The following is a 16,618-nucleotide window of genomic DNA, read 5'->3' as shown; positions in this document are numbered from 1 at the left end:
TTGAAGAAGCCTCCTGTCCCGTCCACTAGATTATACGTCACGCAAGAAGCATCACCTGAAATACTCACATCGCCGCCTGCTGACTGGAGTGGGTAACGCAGATTGGGGAAAAAAATCTCCATTACAATGTTTATTCTGGCAAACAATGTCATAAGAAGTAATTTAAAAACAATCAGATGTTGTTTTCTCTTACTTCTTACAGCCAATTCTTCCCTCCAGGGCTGCCTGCCTATTAGGCAGGATTAGGTGACAGATTGCCGATGGTGGCATATTCAGAGATAAATCGGCCAAGACGCATCGCTAACAACACATAATAACACCTCACATAATTCTGATGAAAAACAATGAAAAATGATCTCACCCAGTGGCATATGGGCTATTGAAGTGAGCAGCCACGTGAAGCAGTGACAGATGGGGCTCTACCTGTGTAGAGCACATGCCTCTTTGTCCTACCAGTCTCCAAAGTGCCCTTTTGGGTGGTGGTATAATTTGTATACATTTTCTGGGCGTAGTTGTAGAGGCTAAGTGAAAGTGAAAAAAAATTACTACAAAATATAGCTAGCTTTCTCTCTCTCTCTCACTTCTTCATTTTTAAAGAAATGTATTTGTTCAAAACTGCTAAACTATTGTCCTCTCTCTTTTTGAGTCAACTACTCACCACATTTGATGCACTGCAGTGCTAGCTAGCTGTAGCTTATGCGTTCAGTACTAGATTCATTCTCTGATCCTTTCATTGGGTGACAACATGTCAGTTAATGCTGCAAGAGCTCTGATGAGTTGGAGGACTTCCTCCGGAAGTTGCCATAATTACTGTGTAAGCTTATTGAAGGGGGTGAGAACCATGAGAAGTCAATGTACCCAGAGGAGGACAGAAGCTAGCTGTCGGTGCTACCCTACAGAGTGCTGTTGAGGCTACTGTAGACCATCATTGCAAAACAATGTGTTTTCATCAATTATTTGGTGGCGTGAATATATATTTACTGTATTTTTATCTAAAAAGGATAACTTTAATGTTAAACTTTTTTAAAATGAATTTCACAGAGGATCGTCCTCCCCTTTCTCCTCTGAGGAGCCTCCACTGATACATTCATACCGAGGCCTGACATTACATCACACACGACCTTACTGCCAGTCATATTGCAGACTTTACCTTATTACAAGTGTAATAGCTATCTGTCCTCATTCAATACTGCAAGAGTCATTTATCTGTTCTCATTCAATACTGCAAGAGTCATTTAGCTGTCCTCATTCAATACTGCAAGAGTCATTTAGCTGTCCTCATTCAATACTGCAAAAATCATTTATCTGTTCTCATTCAATACTGCAAGAGTCATTTAGCTGTCCTCATTCAATACTGCAAGAGTCATTTAGCTTTCCTCATTCAATTCTGCAAGAGTCATTTAGCAGTCCTCATTCAATACTGCAAGAGTCATTTAGCTGTCCTCATTCAATACTGCAAGAGTCATTTATCCTCTTAGGGCTAGGGGGCAGTATTTACACGGCCGGATAAAAAACGTACCCGATTTAATCTGGTTACTACTCCTACCCAGTAACTAGAATATGCATATACTTATTAGATATGGATAGAAAACACCCTAACGTTTCTAAAACTGTTTGAATGGTGTCTGTGAGTATAACAGAACTCATATGGCAGGCAAAAACCTGAGAGATTCCTTTACAGGAAGTGGCCTGTCTGACCATTTATTGGCTTTCTTTGACATCTCTTTCCAAAACAAAGGATCTCTGCGGTAACGTGACACTTCCCACGGCTCCCATAGGCTCTCAGAGCCCGGGAAAAAGCTGAATGTCGTCATTCCAGCCCCAGGCTGAAACACATTATCGCCTTTGTCAAGTGGCCGATCAGTAGACAATGGTTATTAGGCGCGTGCACTGGTCGCCCCCGTCTTTCTTTTTTTCCCTCTATTTAGCTAAACGCATATTCCCGGTCGGAATATTATCGCTTTGTTACGAGATAAATTGCATAAAAATTGATTTTAAACAGCGGTTGACATGCTTCGAAGTACGGTAATGGAATATTTAGAATTTTTTGGTCACGAAATGCACCATGCTCATGACCCTTATTTACCATTTCGGATAGTGTCGTGAACGCACGAACAAAACGCCGCTGTTTGGATATAACGATGGATTATTTGGGACCAAACCAACATTTGTTATTGAAGTGGAAGTCCTGGGAGTGCATTCTGACGAAGAACAGCAAAGGTAATAACATTTTTGTTATAGTAAATCTGATTTTGGTGAAGGCTAAACTTGCTGGGTGTCTAAATAGCTAGCCCGTGATGGCTGGACTATGTACTTAGAATATTGCAAAATGTGCTTTCACCAAAAAGCTATTTTAAAATCGGACATATCGAGTGCATAGAGGAGTTCTGTATCTATAATTCTTAAAATAATTGATATGCTTTTTGTGAACGTTTATCATGAGTAATTTTGTAAATTGTTAGTAAATTCCCCGGACGTTTGCGGGGGTATGCTAGTTCTGAACGTCACATGCTAATGTAAAAAGCTGGTTTTTGATATAAATATGAACTTGATTGAACAAAACATGCATGTATTGTATAACATAATGTCCTAGGATTGTCATCTGATGAAGATCATCAAAGGTTAGTGCTGCATTTAGCTGTCTTCTGGGTTTTTGTGACATTATATGCTAGCTTGAAAAATGGGTGTCTGATTATTTCTGGCTGGGTACTCTGCTGACATAATCTAATGTTTTGCTTTCATTGTAAAGCCTTTTTGAAATCGGACAGTGTGGTTAGATTAACCTGTTTGGCCTAGGGGGCAGTATTGAGAATTTTGGAAAAAATATGTGCCCATTTTTAACTGCCTCCTACACCAACTCAGAAGCTAGAATATGCATATTATTGTTCAGGTTTGGATAGAAAACACTCTGAATTTTCTAAAACTGTTTGAATGGTGTCTGTGAGTATAACAGAACTCCTATGGCAGGCAAAAACCTGACAAGGTTTCATGCAGGAAGTACCCTGTCTGACAAGGAGTTGTGCGTCTTGCATCTGTTTATTGAAAAGTAAGGATCTTAGCTGTAACGTGACAATTCCCAGGGCTCCGATAGGCTCTCAGAACCCGGGAAATACCTGAAGGTTTACGAGGCAGCCTCAGGCTGAAACACATTATCGCCTTTGGCAAGTGGCTGCTCAGAGGACCTTTGAATGAGGCGCGTGCACGATTAGCTCCTGAGGAGAAATTTAATTTGGCTGTTAAGGCTCAATGCATATTCCCGGTCGGAATATTATCACTTATCTACGAGATAAATGGCATAAAAATTGGTTTTAAACAGCGGTTGACATGCTTCGAAGTACGGTAATGGAATATTTAGACATTTTTTGTCACGCCAATGTGCCATGCCCGAGGCCGTGATGTAGCATTCTGATAGTGTCTAGAACGTCGCTGTTTGGATATAACGATGGATTATTTGGGACCAAACCAACATTTGTTATTGAAGTAGAAGTCCTGGCAGTGTATTCTGACGAAGAACAAGCAAGGTAAGAACATTGTTCTTATAGGAAATGTGATTTTGGTGGAGGCTGACCTGGGTGTGTGTCTAAATAGCTAGCCCTGTGATGCCGGGCTATGTACTTAGAATATTGCAAAATGTGCTTCATCCGAAAAGCTATTTTAAAATCGGACATATCGAGTGCATAGAGGAGTAATGTATCTATAATTCTTTAAATAATTGTTATGCTTTTTGTGAACGTTTATCGTGAGTAATTTAGCAAACTGTTAGTAAATTCCCCGGAAGTTTGCGGGGGTTATGCTTTTTCTGAACGTCACATGCTAATGTAAAAAGCTGTTTTTTGATATAAATATGAACTTGATTGAACAGACATGCATGTATTGTATAACACAATGTCCTAGGTGTGTCATCTGATGAAGATCATAAAAGGTTAGTGCTGCATTTAGCTGTGGTTTGGGTTTATGTGACATGATATGCTAGCTTAAAAAATGGGTGTCTGATTATTTCTGGCTGGGCACTCTGCTGACATAATCTAATGTTTTGCTTTCGTTGTAAAGCCTTTTTGAAATCGGACAGTGGGGTTAGATTAACGAGATTCTTGTCTTTAAATAGCTGTAAAATAGTCATATGTTTGAGAAATTGAAGTAATAGTATTTCTAACGATTCAAAAATCGCGCCACTGGATATCAGTGGCTGTTACGTAGGTGGGACGAGTTCGTCCCACATGCGCCAGAGAGGTTAACGAGAGTCTGTCTTTAAATAGCTGTAAAATAGTCATATGTTTGAGAAATTGAAGTAATAGCATTTCTAAGGTATTTGAAAATCGCGCCACAGGATTCAACTGGCTGTTACGTAGGTGGGACGATTTGGTGCCACCTGCCCTAGAGAGGTATTAACTGTCCTCATTCAATACTGCAAGAATCATTTAGCTGTCCTCATTCAATACTGCAAGAGTCATTTATCTGTCCTCATTCAATACTGCAAGAGTCATTTATCTGTCCTCATTCAATACTGCAAGAGTCATTTAGCTGTCCTCATTCAATACGGCGAGAGTCATTTAGCTTTCCTCATTCAATACTGCAAGAGTCATTTAGCTGTCCTCATTCAATACGGCGAGAGTCATTTATCTGAACACTGTTATGAGAAACACTTCAGACGATAAGTTATAAACCCAATCCACTATTTTATCTCTACCCAGTCTCTGGTGATATGATGATTCTCCCATTGACTGGAGTAGCCAACTCACATCCTATTGATCACCTGGGTCCAGATGGTCTGATCTGGTGTGTACCGAGTGGGGGGGTAGGTGCCAAGGTTGGAACGGCAGACAAAGGACTATTTCCCTAAAGAATATTACAATATCATGAACCTATGGTGACAATCTGCAATATGTGTTTCATATCTAGCACATGTTGCAGAGCCGCAGGCGAGCACCCACTTTCTGGACCCTCTGTCTGGACCCGCTGTCTGGACCCACTTTCTGGACCGTCTGTCTGGACCCTCTGTCTGGACCCACTGTCTGGACCCACTGTCTGGACCCTCTGTCTGGGCCCTCTGTCTGGGCCCACTTTCTGGACCCTCTGTCTGGACCCAGTGTCTGGGCCCTCTGTCTGGGCCCTCTGTCTGGGCCCTCTGTCTGGACCCTCTGTCTGGACCCTCTGTCTGGGGCCTCTGTCTGGGGCCTCTGTCTGGACCCAGTGACAGTCCACTGAGTGGTGGGACCCGCTGTGTTCCACAATTTACAGACACCCAATGGATTTGGTAACTTCCTCATGTCGGCAGAGATTTTCCAGTTCCTCTGCAACAGGTCCTGTTAGCGTTCTGCCTTTGTCTCCCTCTCCAAAAGGGAAGGCAACATTTCAGCAGCCTGCAGTGCCACTTCAAGAGAGGATGGGGCCTAATGCAAACACAGTGGGTGAAGGAGACTCCTGCGACACTGCAACAACTACAGTAAGTACATCGTAGTGGATTACACAGGATTGCTATTTATTGCTAAAACGAAGGCTGATGCTCTCTGGCGTGTAGGTAAGCAAAATAAAGATAAAATTATAATCTGATTAGGTCAGAAATTATCATCTGACTGAATCAGAAATAACAAAGACAAAAAACAATGTTTAATAACAGATATTATCTTTCTTCTTTATCAGACACCCAGCTCCACCAACACCATTCAACCCCCCAGCTCCACCAACACCCTTTATCACCCAGCTCCACCAACACCCTTCATCACCCAGCTCCACCAACACCCTTCATCACCCAGCTCCACCAACACCCTTCATCACCCAGCTCCACCAACACCCTTCATCACCCAGCTCCACCAACACCCTTCATCACCCAGCTCCACCAACACCATTCATCACCCAGCTCCACCAACACCCTTCATCACCCAGCTCCACCAACACCATTCATCACCTAGCTCCACCAACACCCTTCATCACCCAGCTCCCCCAACACCCTTCATCACCCAGCTCCACCAACACCCTTCATCACCCAGCTCCACCAACACCCTTCATCACCCAGCTCCACCAACACCATTCATCACCCAGCTCCACCAACACCCTTCATTACCCAGCTCCACCAACACCCTTCATCACCCAGCTTCACCAACACCCTTCATCACCCAGCTCCCCCAACACTCTTTAGTACCCAGCTTGACCAACACCCTTTGGACAACAAAGAGCCTGGACCAACAACAGAATTGCTAGCATGACAGACTGAGCCTGGTCCCTTAGCTCAGTGGTTCTCTCCCTTTTTTGGTTAATGTACCCCTTATCACATGACTGTACCCTTGGGGATTAATACAGTACTACTATATACTGCCCCTGTCACATGACTGTACCCTTGGGGATTAATACAGTACTACTGCCCCTATCACATGACTGTACCCTTGGGGATTAATACAGTACTACTATATACTGCCCTATCACATGACTGTACCCTTGGGGATTAATACAGTACTACTGCCCCATCACATGACTGTACCCATGGGGATTAATACAGTATTACTATATACTGCCCCTATCACGTGTCTGTACCCTTGGGGATTAATACAGTACTACTATATACTGCCCCATCACGTGACTGTACCCTTGGGGATTAATACAGTACTACTGCCCCATCACGTGACTGTACCCTTCGGGATTAATACAGTACTACTATATACTGCCCAATCACGTGACTGTACCCTTGGTGATTAATACAGTACTACTGCCCCATCACGTGACTGTACCCTTCGGGATTAATACAATACTACTATATACTGCCCCTGTAACATGACTGTACCCTTGAGGATTAATACATTAATACTGCTCCTATCACGACTGTACCCTTGGGGATTAATACAGTACTACTATATATTTCCCTATCACATGACTGTACCCTTGGGGATTAATACAGTACTACTATATATTGCCCTATCACATGACTGTACCCTTGAGGATTAATACAGTACTACTGCCCCTTATCACGTGACTGTACCCTTGGGGATTAATACAGTACTACTATATACTGCCCAATCACGTGACTGTACCCTTCGGGATTAATACAATACTACTATATACTGCCCCTATCACATGACTGTACCCTTGGGGATTAATACATTAATACTGCTCCTATCACGACTGTACCCTTGGGGATTAATACAGTACTACTATATACTGCCCCTGTCACATGACTGTACGCTTGGGGATTGTCATGACGTTGCCCTCTTTGAGTACAGCGAGCACAGTTGACCCCCTCCCCTCTACCATCCCCCTACTTCTGCACCATCTCCCTCTGTCTCCTACACCCAGGCTGCTGTGGTCAGAAGGCGGTCGTAAATTCCAAAGGGAATGTCCTGCCTCACAGGCCACAGTTTTGAGACAGGGTGGTTTCATAGAGAGACAAAGGAATTCTTCCACCTCAGAGGACGGGGGAACCGAACAACATTTATGTTCTGGAGAAGGTTTAAAAGATCGGTGAAGAATCCAGCTACGAACTGGTCCATTTGGTACAATTTTATGAAACTCATGAGAGACAATATGGACACATTACCATGGCTCTGTTTATATAATAGCCTCAGTGGTGAGACTTACATCTAAATGGTTGTATAAAATTATTGAATAAGGATAGAACTGTTTGTGATATTGTGCAATGTGATTTTGGACTGTTAATGAAGGAAACTCCAATTCCCTTTGGAGTCTTAACTAAGTCATCGGCACACCCCCAGGGACACAGACAGGATCTGGCGTCATGTGACAGACTTTTCTACGTTCAGTATATAAACCCCCACCCAGGGTTTCTTTCTGGAGACCAGCTTACCTCGAGAAGAGAGGGCCAAGGTTTGACCATGCATTCCTCTACTGAACTTTAACCATACCACGTGGTTAAACTTTTAGACTATCGAAACCGACAGAATAATAACAAGTCTTTGATATTAATTACTAGTCTGCAGCTAGAAATTCTGTATCATTGAACGCGAAGACCGACGAAACATCCATTCTATAACGACATTAATGAATGTCGCTTTGAAAGATCCATCTAACCAAGAGAGAGAGAGAGAGAGAGGACGAAACTCTCCAACAAAGATCACGACAACACACTGAGTGTAAATATATATATTGATTGCAATTGTTTCCGAATGAGTGAGCGTTCATGTACAAAGGATTAGCATATCAATTGTTAATATTTACCAACTCTGTGTGCCTTCTCTGCTGCCCCCACCCCCCTTGTTTGTTTAACAAGCCGCCATGCCGAGTTTAGCCCACTAGGGCACATTCCTCTACCATTGTTTTGTAACGATACCTACTGTTTTGTATGCTTTCTGTGAATTACTTAGTTTAGTAAATAAATGATTTTAAGACAATTGATGTATGGATGACTTAGTGAAGACTGGGTTCGTGCAGATAACAACAATTTACGACGTTTGGAATGAGACTGACGCGAGGTAAAAATAAGTCATTAAATCAGAAGACTCATAGGTCAGATATTATGATATCTGGAAAAATATATTAGGAAAATTATAACTTTGTAATCTGAATATTTTCCTTGGTGCCCTGACCTTCTAGTTAATTACAGTTACACAATTAATCAGTTAATCGCGTAATAATAATTACAGAGAGTTATTTGATAAAAATAAGTATTCGGTTTTAACGATGCCCAAAGACACAACAGGATTAATACAGTAATTATATACTGCCCCTGTCACATGCCTGTCACATGCCTGTAACCTTGCGGATTAATACAGTACTACTATATACTGCCCCATCACGACTGTACCCTTGGGGATTAATACAGTACTACTGCCCCTGTCACATGACTGTACCCTTGGGATTTAATACAGTACTACTATATACTGCCGTGTCACATGACTGTACCCTTGGGGATAAATACAGTAATACTGCCCCTATCACATGACCATGCTTTGAGATGAAAAAAGAAAAACAAAATGTAGGCCTAATCATGAGTATGATTTTATATATACAATTAGATTTCATGATAAAAACACACATTTTCAGTCAAAAGCAAAAGTCAGAACACAGCCTCTCATTTCTCTCATGTGATTTCAGGTCCATGTCTTTCCACAACGAGAGCAGTGGTATGTCTTCTCGAGACAAGAGACAAGGTTGCAGTCTGAGGCCAACTTTATTCAATATATGCAAATGAATTGGGGAGCGAGACAAGGTTGCAGTCTTTGTCCAACTTTATTCAATATATACAAATTAATTGGGGAGTGAGACTTGGTTGCAGACTGAGGCCAACTTTATTCAAAATATACAAATGAATTGGGGAGCGAGACAAGGCTGCAGTCTGAGGCCAACTTTAATCAACATTTTCAAATTAATTGGGAAGCGAGACAAGGTTGCAGTCTTTGTCCAACTTTATTCAAAGTTTACAAATTAATTGGGGTGCGAGACAAGGTTGCACTCTGAGTCCAACTTTTTTCAATATATACAAATAAATTGGAGAGGGAGACAGGGTTTCAATCTTAGTCCAGCTGTATTAAACATAACAAACTTGAATGTCACAACATTTTAAACAGACATCAAAGTCAGACTCAAACTCTCTCTCTCTCCCTCTACTAATTGGGGAGTCAGTTATAAGTATATATGGCCAGGCCATGTTTCAGAAAACGGGGGAAGGGTGGGAAGTGGTCGGGGCAGGGGAACAAAGACTTGGGGAGGAGCAACTAAAAGCAGCAGGTGAGGGGTTAGAGACCAAGAGCCCCGAATCATAAAATGCTTAGTTTTTAAACTACATTTTAGTCTAAGATCATTCTTTAAAGAAATCAAAAGTCAATTCTATTTCAAGTTCTACATCTACAAATAAAGTTTAAACATCACAGCAATATTCTAGGGGTGGTTTTTTGAGGGTCTGAAGGTCGGTTTGAACCCTGTTTGACCCCAACCATGACCAGAACCATCAGAGGGGTTGTGCTGTATAAAGGAGGGTCTCTCCTAGGTTTGAGTATGTCTGGAGAGAGAGAGCTAGATCTACTCAGACATATACTGTATAAAGCTAGCTAGATCTACTCTCTTGTACTGTATAAAGCTAGCCAACTAGTTAGCTTCACATTCTGGCTCAGGCTACATGCTATCCATATTATGAAGATGGATATTGATCTGGTACCCACTCAAGCATGCTTGAGCTAGGCTTGTAACTGCGCGTTTATGTTGCACGTGGCTAGTTGAACACAGAACTGTTCAATGCTGAAACATCAATCCATGGGTGGAGTCAGTGACACATTTTAATTTGTGCCAAAATCAAAATGAAAGAAAAGTATATTCTTGCAAATTCAGCAGTGCAGGCTTTTATAAGACCCATCTTTATTTTATTAATGTGGCATAAACATAAACCCAAAGATACCCAAAGATATGCACTTTGTGTGTTTCCTGATAAACGTTAAGTCCATGTGATGTGGCTTCAAACAATGTCCCAACATTCTAAAAATGACCACTTCTTTTAAAGAACGTCCAGGTTTGTCACACAGTTCCTTTTTGATGAGTGGTGAAGGAAATAGGTTTCCTGTATGCCTGTAAGGTTTCCTGTATGCATAGACAGGTTCGAATTGATATGGATGGTAAAAAGGTACACACATGTAAAAATGATTAAATTTACACAGTATAAATAATGGCTTCGGACGTTTCTCTCCGGAGTGAGGATTCGTTCATGCTCAGTTTCAGTTGATAAAACCATTAACATTTCATTCCACAGTGGGAACAGTAGAAGGCTTCTCCTTTGTGTGTCTTTGCTCATGCACTTTCATGTTCCATAAATTCTTAAAACTCTTTTCACATTGAGAACAGTGGAAAGGTTTCTCCACAGAGTGTATTAGCTCATGTTTTTTCAGGTATCTTGACTGGGTGAAATCCTTCCCACACTGGAAGCAGTGGAAAGGTTTCTCTACAGAGTGTGTTAGCTCATGTCTTTTCAGGTGTCCTGATAAAAAAAATGTCTTTCCACACTGGGAGCAGCGGTAAGGCTTCTCTCCTGTGTGTGTCCTCTCATGATATTTTAGGTCCCCCGACCGTGCAAAACTTTTTTCACACTGGGAGCAGTGGTAAGGTTTCTCCACAGAGTGCATTGTCTCATGTTTTTTCAGGTATCTTGACTGGGTGAAATCCTTCCCACACTGGAAGCAGTGGAAAGGCTTCTCAACAGAGTGTGTTAGCTCATGTCTTTTCAGGTGTCCTGATAAAAAAAAATTCTTTCCACACTGAGAACAGCGGTAAGGCTTCTCTCCTGTGTGTGTCCTCTCATGATATTTCAGGTCCCTCGGTCGGACAAAACTTTTTTCACACTGGGGGCAGTGGTAAGGTTTCACTCCAGAGTGTATTCTTTTATGTTCTTTAAGGTATTTTGATGAGGAAAAAGTCTTTACACACTTAGAGCAATGGTAGGGTTTCTCTGCTGTGTGCGTTCGCTCATGTTCCTTCAGGGACCCTAATGTAAAAAAAATCTTGCCACACTGGGAACAATGGAAAGGTTTCTCATCAGAGTGTGTTATCTCATGTTTTCTCAGAGAATCTGATGAGAAAAATGTATTTTCACACTGGGAGCAGTGATAAGGCTTATATACAGAGTGTATTAGCTCATGATTTTTTAGGTTTCCTAACTGGGTAAATCTCTTCCCACACTGGGAGCAGTGGTAAGGCCTCTCTCCAGTGTGCGTTCTCTTATGCCCTTTTAGATGCCCTAACTGGGAAAATCGCTTTCCACAATGAGAGCAGTGGTAAGGCTTCTCCCCTGTATGTGTTTTCTCGTGTATTTTCAGGCTCCCTAACCAGCTAAAACTCTTTCCACACTGAGAGCAGTGGTGAGGCCTCTCTCCAGAGTGTATTCTCTCATGTTGTTTCAGGCCATCTAACCGGCTAAATTCCTTACCACAGTCTGAACAGTGGTATGGCTTTTCTCCAAAGTGTATTATTCTTTTATGTACTTTCAGGTATTCTAATGTAGTAAATCTCTTTCCACAGTGGGAGCAGGGGTGTCGTCTTGCTGGTTTGGGCATCACTGGGTCTGGTTCCACTGAGGGACTCTTCCCGCTGTCAGAGTTAGAATCTGGTCTCTCTCCTGCTAAAGAGAGTATTTGATTAAACAGAGAGACCTGAATGAAACCTCCACATTTATTTTATTTATTTATTTATTTATTTCACCTTTATTTAACCAGGTAGGCAAGTTGAGAACAAGTTCTCATTTACAATTGCGACCTGGCCAAGATAAAGCAAAGCAGTTCGACAACATACAAAAACACAGAGTTACACATGGAGTAAAACAACATACAATCAATGATGCAGTAGAAAAAATAAGACTATATACAATGTGAGCAAATGATGTGAGATAAGGGAGGTAAAGGCAAAAAAATGCCATGGTGGCAAAGTAAATAAAGTATGGCAAGAAAAACACTGGAATGGTAGATTTGTAGTTTGAAGAAAGTTCAAAGTTAAAATATAAATAATATGGTGCAAAGGTGCAAAATAAATAAAATAAATAAATACAGTAGGGGAAGAGGTAGTAGTTTGGGCTAAATTAAAGATGGGCTATGTACAGGTGCAGAGATCTGTGAGCTGCTCTGACAGCTGGTGCTTAAAGCTAGTGAGGGAGATAAGTATTTCCAGTTTCAGAGATTTTTGTAGTTCGTTCCAGTCATTGGCAGCTGAGAACTGGAAGGAGAGACGACCAAAGGAGGAGTTGGCTTTAGGGGTGACCAGAGAGATATACCTGCTGGAGCGCGTGCTACAGGTGGGTGCTGCTATGGTGACCAGTGAGCGGAGATAAGGGGGGACTTTACCTAGCAGGGTCTTGTAGATGACCTGGAGCCACATGATAAAACTGTCTTCCAATGAGGTTTAATCTAGACTAGATCCCCCAATAAATGAGCAGAGCGCCTCATCACAGAGTGGCTGTAGTGCTTTGAGGCTAATATAAACACTATCAAACTTAGTGTTGTTATGCATGTATTAGACCTAATGGGTAAGTATAGGATACATATATTAGACCTAATGGATAAATAGACTAGTCAGTATAGGATACATTAAGAACAGCTGGCTGGTTAGACACTCTATCGGCAGGACAGAATCTCTGGTAAGACACGGGGCGGTGGTAAGGTTTCTCCACAATATGCATTTATGTAAACAACAGCTGGTGCACGATATCTAATATTAAAGAAGTCTCAAGGTTTTGCTTGCCTGAGGTAGAGTATCTCATGATAAGCTGTAGACCACACTATCTACCTAGAGAAGTTTCATCTATATTTTTCGTAGCTGTCTACATACCACCACAGACCGAGGCTGGCACTAAAACTGCACTCAATGAGCTGTATTCCGCCATAAGCAAACAGGAAAATGCTCATCCAGAGGTGGCACTCCTGGTGGCCGATGACTTTAATGCAGGGAAACTTAAGTCAGTTTTACTTCATTTCTATCAGCATGTTAAATGTGCAACCAGAGGGGGAAAAAATTCTAGGCCACCTGTACTCTACACACAGTGACGCGTACAAAGCTCTCCCTCGCCCTCCATTTGGCAAATCTGATCACAATTCTATCCTCCTGATTCCTGCTTACAAGCACAAATTAAAGCAGGAAGCACCAGTGACTTGGTCTATAAAAAAGTGGTCAGATGAAGCAGATGCTAAACTACAGGACTGTTTTGCTATCACAGACTGGAATATGTTCCAGGATTCTTCCGATGGCATTGAGGAGTACACCATATCAGTCACTGGCTTTATCAATAAGTATATCGAGGACGTCGTCCCCACAGTGACTGTATGTACATACCCCAACCACTGCACAGCAAGGCACGACTCCAACACCATAATTATGTTTGCTGATGACACAACAGTGGTAGGCCTGATCACCGACAACGATGAGACAGCCTATAGGGAAGAGGTCAGAGACCTGAACATGTGGTGCAAGGACAACAACCTCTCACTCAACGTGATCAAGACAAAGGAGATGATTGTGGAATACAAGCAAAGGAGGACAGAGCACGCCCCCATTCTCATCGATGGGGCTGCAGTGGAGCAGGATGAGAGCTTCAAGTTCCTTGAGGTCCACATCACCAACAAACTAACATGGTCCAAGCACACCAAGACAGTCGTGAAGAGGGCACAACAAAGCCTATTCCCTCTCAGGAGACGGAAAAGATTTGGCATGGGTCCTCAGATCCTCAAAAGGTTTTACAGCTGCACCATCGAGAGCATCCTGACTGGTTGCATCACTGCCTGGTATGGCAACTGCTCGGCCTCCGACCGCAAGGCAGAGGGTAGTGCGTATGGCCCAGTACATCACCGGGGCCAAGCTTTCTGCCATCCAGAACTTGTCAAAGACTCCAAAATTGTCAAAGACTCCAGCCACCCTAGTCATAGACTGTTCTCTCTGCTACCGCATGGCAAACGGTACTGGAAAACCAAGTCTAGGTCCAAGAGGCTTCTAAACAGCTTCTACCCCCAAGCCATAAGACTACTGAGCAGCTAATCAATGGATACCCAGACTCTGTGCATTGCCCCCCCCACCATCTGTTATTATCTATGCATAGCTACTTTAATAACTCTACCGACATGTACATAATTACCTCAATTACCTCGACACCGGTGCCCCTGAACATTAACACATTGACTCTGTACTGGTACACCCTGTATATAGCCTCCACACTGACTCTGTACCAGTACCCCCTGTATATAGTCTCCACATTGACTCTGTACTGGTACCCCTGTATATAGTCTCCACATTGACTCTGTACCAGTACCTCCTGTATATAGCCTCCACACTGACTCTGTACCAGTACCCCCTGTATATAGTCTCCACATTGACTCTGTACCAGTACCCCCTGTATATAGCCTCCACATTGACTCGTAAGTAAGCATTTCACTGTAAGGTACCCCCTGTTGTACCTGTTGTATTCAGCGCATGTAACAAATAAAGTTTGATGTGATTTGATTTATTCGACCTAATGGATAAATAGACTAGTCAGTATAGGATACATGTATTAGACCTAATGGATAAATAGACTAGTCAGTATAGGATACATGTATTAGACCTAATGGATAAATAGACTAGTCAGTATAGGATACATGTATTAGACCTAATGGATAAATAGACTAGTCAGTATAGGATACATGTATTAGACCTAATGGATAAATAGACTAGTCAGTATAGGATACATTTGTGTTATTTGGTAGGATAGAGGATTTGGCTACTAGAGTAAAGAATTGTTGTTCCATATGAATTCAATCACTTTTTAACTGCACCCCTTTATATTTAAATGAAACCTTCCAAACATGCCCATAGTAGAAGTGTCCAGAAACCTTCCAAACATGCCCATAGTAGAAGTGTCCAGAAACCTTCCAAACATGCCCATAGTAGAAGTGTCCAGAAACCTTCCAAACATGCCCATAGTAGAAGTGTCCAGAAACCTTCCAAACATGCCCATAGTAGAAGTGTCCAGAAACCTTCCAAACATGCCCATGGTAGAAGTGTCCAGAAAATAAAGGAAAGCCGCACACTCTAAGAGCTCAGATGCAAAAATTTTAATAACCAACGTTTCGACAGCTAAGCTGTCTTCATCAGGGTATCATCACAAACAAAAAAGCCATTCTTGTGATTATTGTGATTTTGCCATTGTAATTGTTTGTTAAATACTTTTTAGACTACAAATGCTATGATCATGTTATCCATTTGTTTGTCTTTTTGTATGTTCCTTGTATACCATTTTTTTAATATTTCAGTTAACCAATGATATTAGGCCATACTTGGCCATGATTACAAACACCTGTGTGTCTCTTGACACTATATAAATGACTCATCTCTCAGTGTTTGTGATGATACCCTGATGAAGACAGCTTAGCTGTCGAAACGTTGGTTATTAAAATTTTTGCATCTGAGCTCTTAGAGTGTGCGGCTTTCCTTTATTTTCTAGTGTTCTGCTCCGCTAGCCAGCACCTCGCCTTTATAGGTGTGCGTTTCTTTTTTCTAGATAGAAGTGTCCAGAAACCTTCCAAACATGCCCATGGTAGAAGAGGTCAGAAACCTTCCAAACATGCCCATGGTAGAAGTGTCCAGAAACCATCCAAACATGCCCATGGTAGAAGTGTCCAGAAACCATCCAAACATGCCCATGGTAGAAGTGTCCAGAAACCTTCCAAACATGCCCATGGTAGAAGTGTTCAGAAACCTTCCAAACATGCCCATGGTAGAAGTGTCCAGAAACCTTCCAAACATGCCCATGGTAGAAGTGTCCAGAAACCTTCCAAACATGCCCATGGTAGAAGTGTCCAGAAACCTTCCAAACATGCCCATGGTAGAAGAGGTCAGAAACCTTCCAAACATGCCCATGGTAGAAGAGGTCAGAAACCTTCCAAACATGCCCATGGTAGAAGAGGTCAGAAACCTTCCAAACTTGCCCATGGTAGAAGTGTCCAGAAAAGTGTCCAGAAAGGAGGAGGACATATTGCAAAATTGAATAAAATTGGAACTTACTCTACCGGTTGTTTGTGTGCTTGGTCCTTCAGTGGGTCAACATTTTAAACAATGTGCGTGGCTATACAAATCAAATCAAACATTGTCACATGCGCCGAATACAACAAGTGTAGACTTTACCGTGAAATGCTTTACTTACAAGCCCTTAACCAACAGTGCCGTTCAAGAAGAA

The 16,618-nt window shown here is 42.1% G+C and overlaps 3 protein-coding genes across 5 annotated transcripts in view; 1 reads left to right on the top strand and 2 right to left on the bottom strand.

The window, feature by feature from the left end:
- The window catches only part of LOC115178195 (zinc finger protein 658B-like), a 1,063,446-nt gene that overhangs the window by 500,940 nt on the left and 545,888 nt on the right, over positions 1-16,618 (top strand). The window lies entirely within an intron of this gene.
- LOC115178198 (zinc finger protein 883-like) overlaps positions 8,931-16,618 on the bottom strand; it is an 8,916-nt gene continuing 1,228 nt past the window's right edge. The window contains exon 2 of one of the 2 annotated variants that reach the window (XM_029739288.1): positions 8,931-12,046. In XM_029739288.1, coding sequence (XP_029595148.1) covers positions 10,674-12,046 — 1,373 coding nt within the window. In that variant the 3' untranslated portion in view covers positions 8,931-10,673. The remainder of the gene's footprint in view (positions 12,047-16,618) is intronic. The other variant, XM_029739289.1, reaches the window with a different exon arrangement.
- Positions 15,206-16,566, bottom strand: LOC115178235 (nuclear pore complex protein DDB_G0274915-like). 2 transcript variants are annotated; one of them, XM_029739335.1, is made up of 2 exons: positions 15,962-16,566; positions 15,206-15,419 (listed from the first exon to the last, which is right to left on the bottom strand). In XM_029739335.1, exons 1-2 carry the CDS (start codon positions 16,414-16,416, stop codon positions 15,209-15,211), a joined length of 666 nt encoding a protein of 221 aa, XP_029595195.1. In that variant the 5' UTR covers positions 16,417-16,566; the 3' UTR covers positions 15,206-15,208. The 2 variants fall into 2 exon arrangements, with proteins under 2 accessions (XP_029595195.1, XP_029595196.1); XM_029739336.1 differs by having other exon boundaries at positions 16,070-16,566.

The sequence above is a fragment of the Salmo trutta genome, chromosome 38 (genome assembly GCF_901001165.1).
Source record: "Salmo trutta chromosome 38, fSalTru1.1, whole genome shotgun sequence".
Classification (NCBI taxonomy): Eukaryota; Metazoa; Chordata; class Actinopteri; order Salmoniformes; family Salmonidae; genus Salmo; species Salmo trutta.
This window is presented reverse-complemented; position numbering and strand designations above follow the sequence as displayed.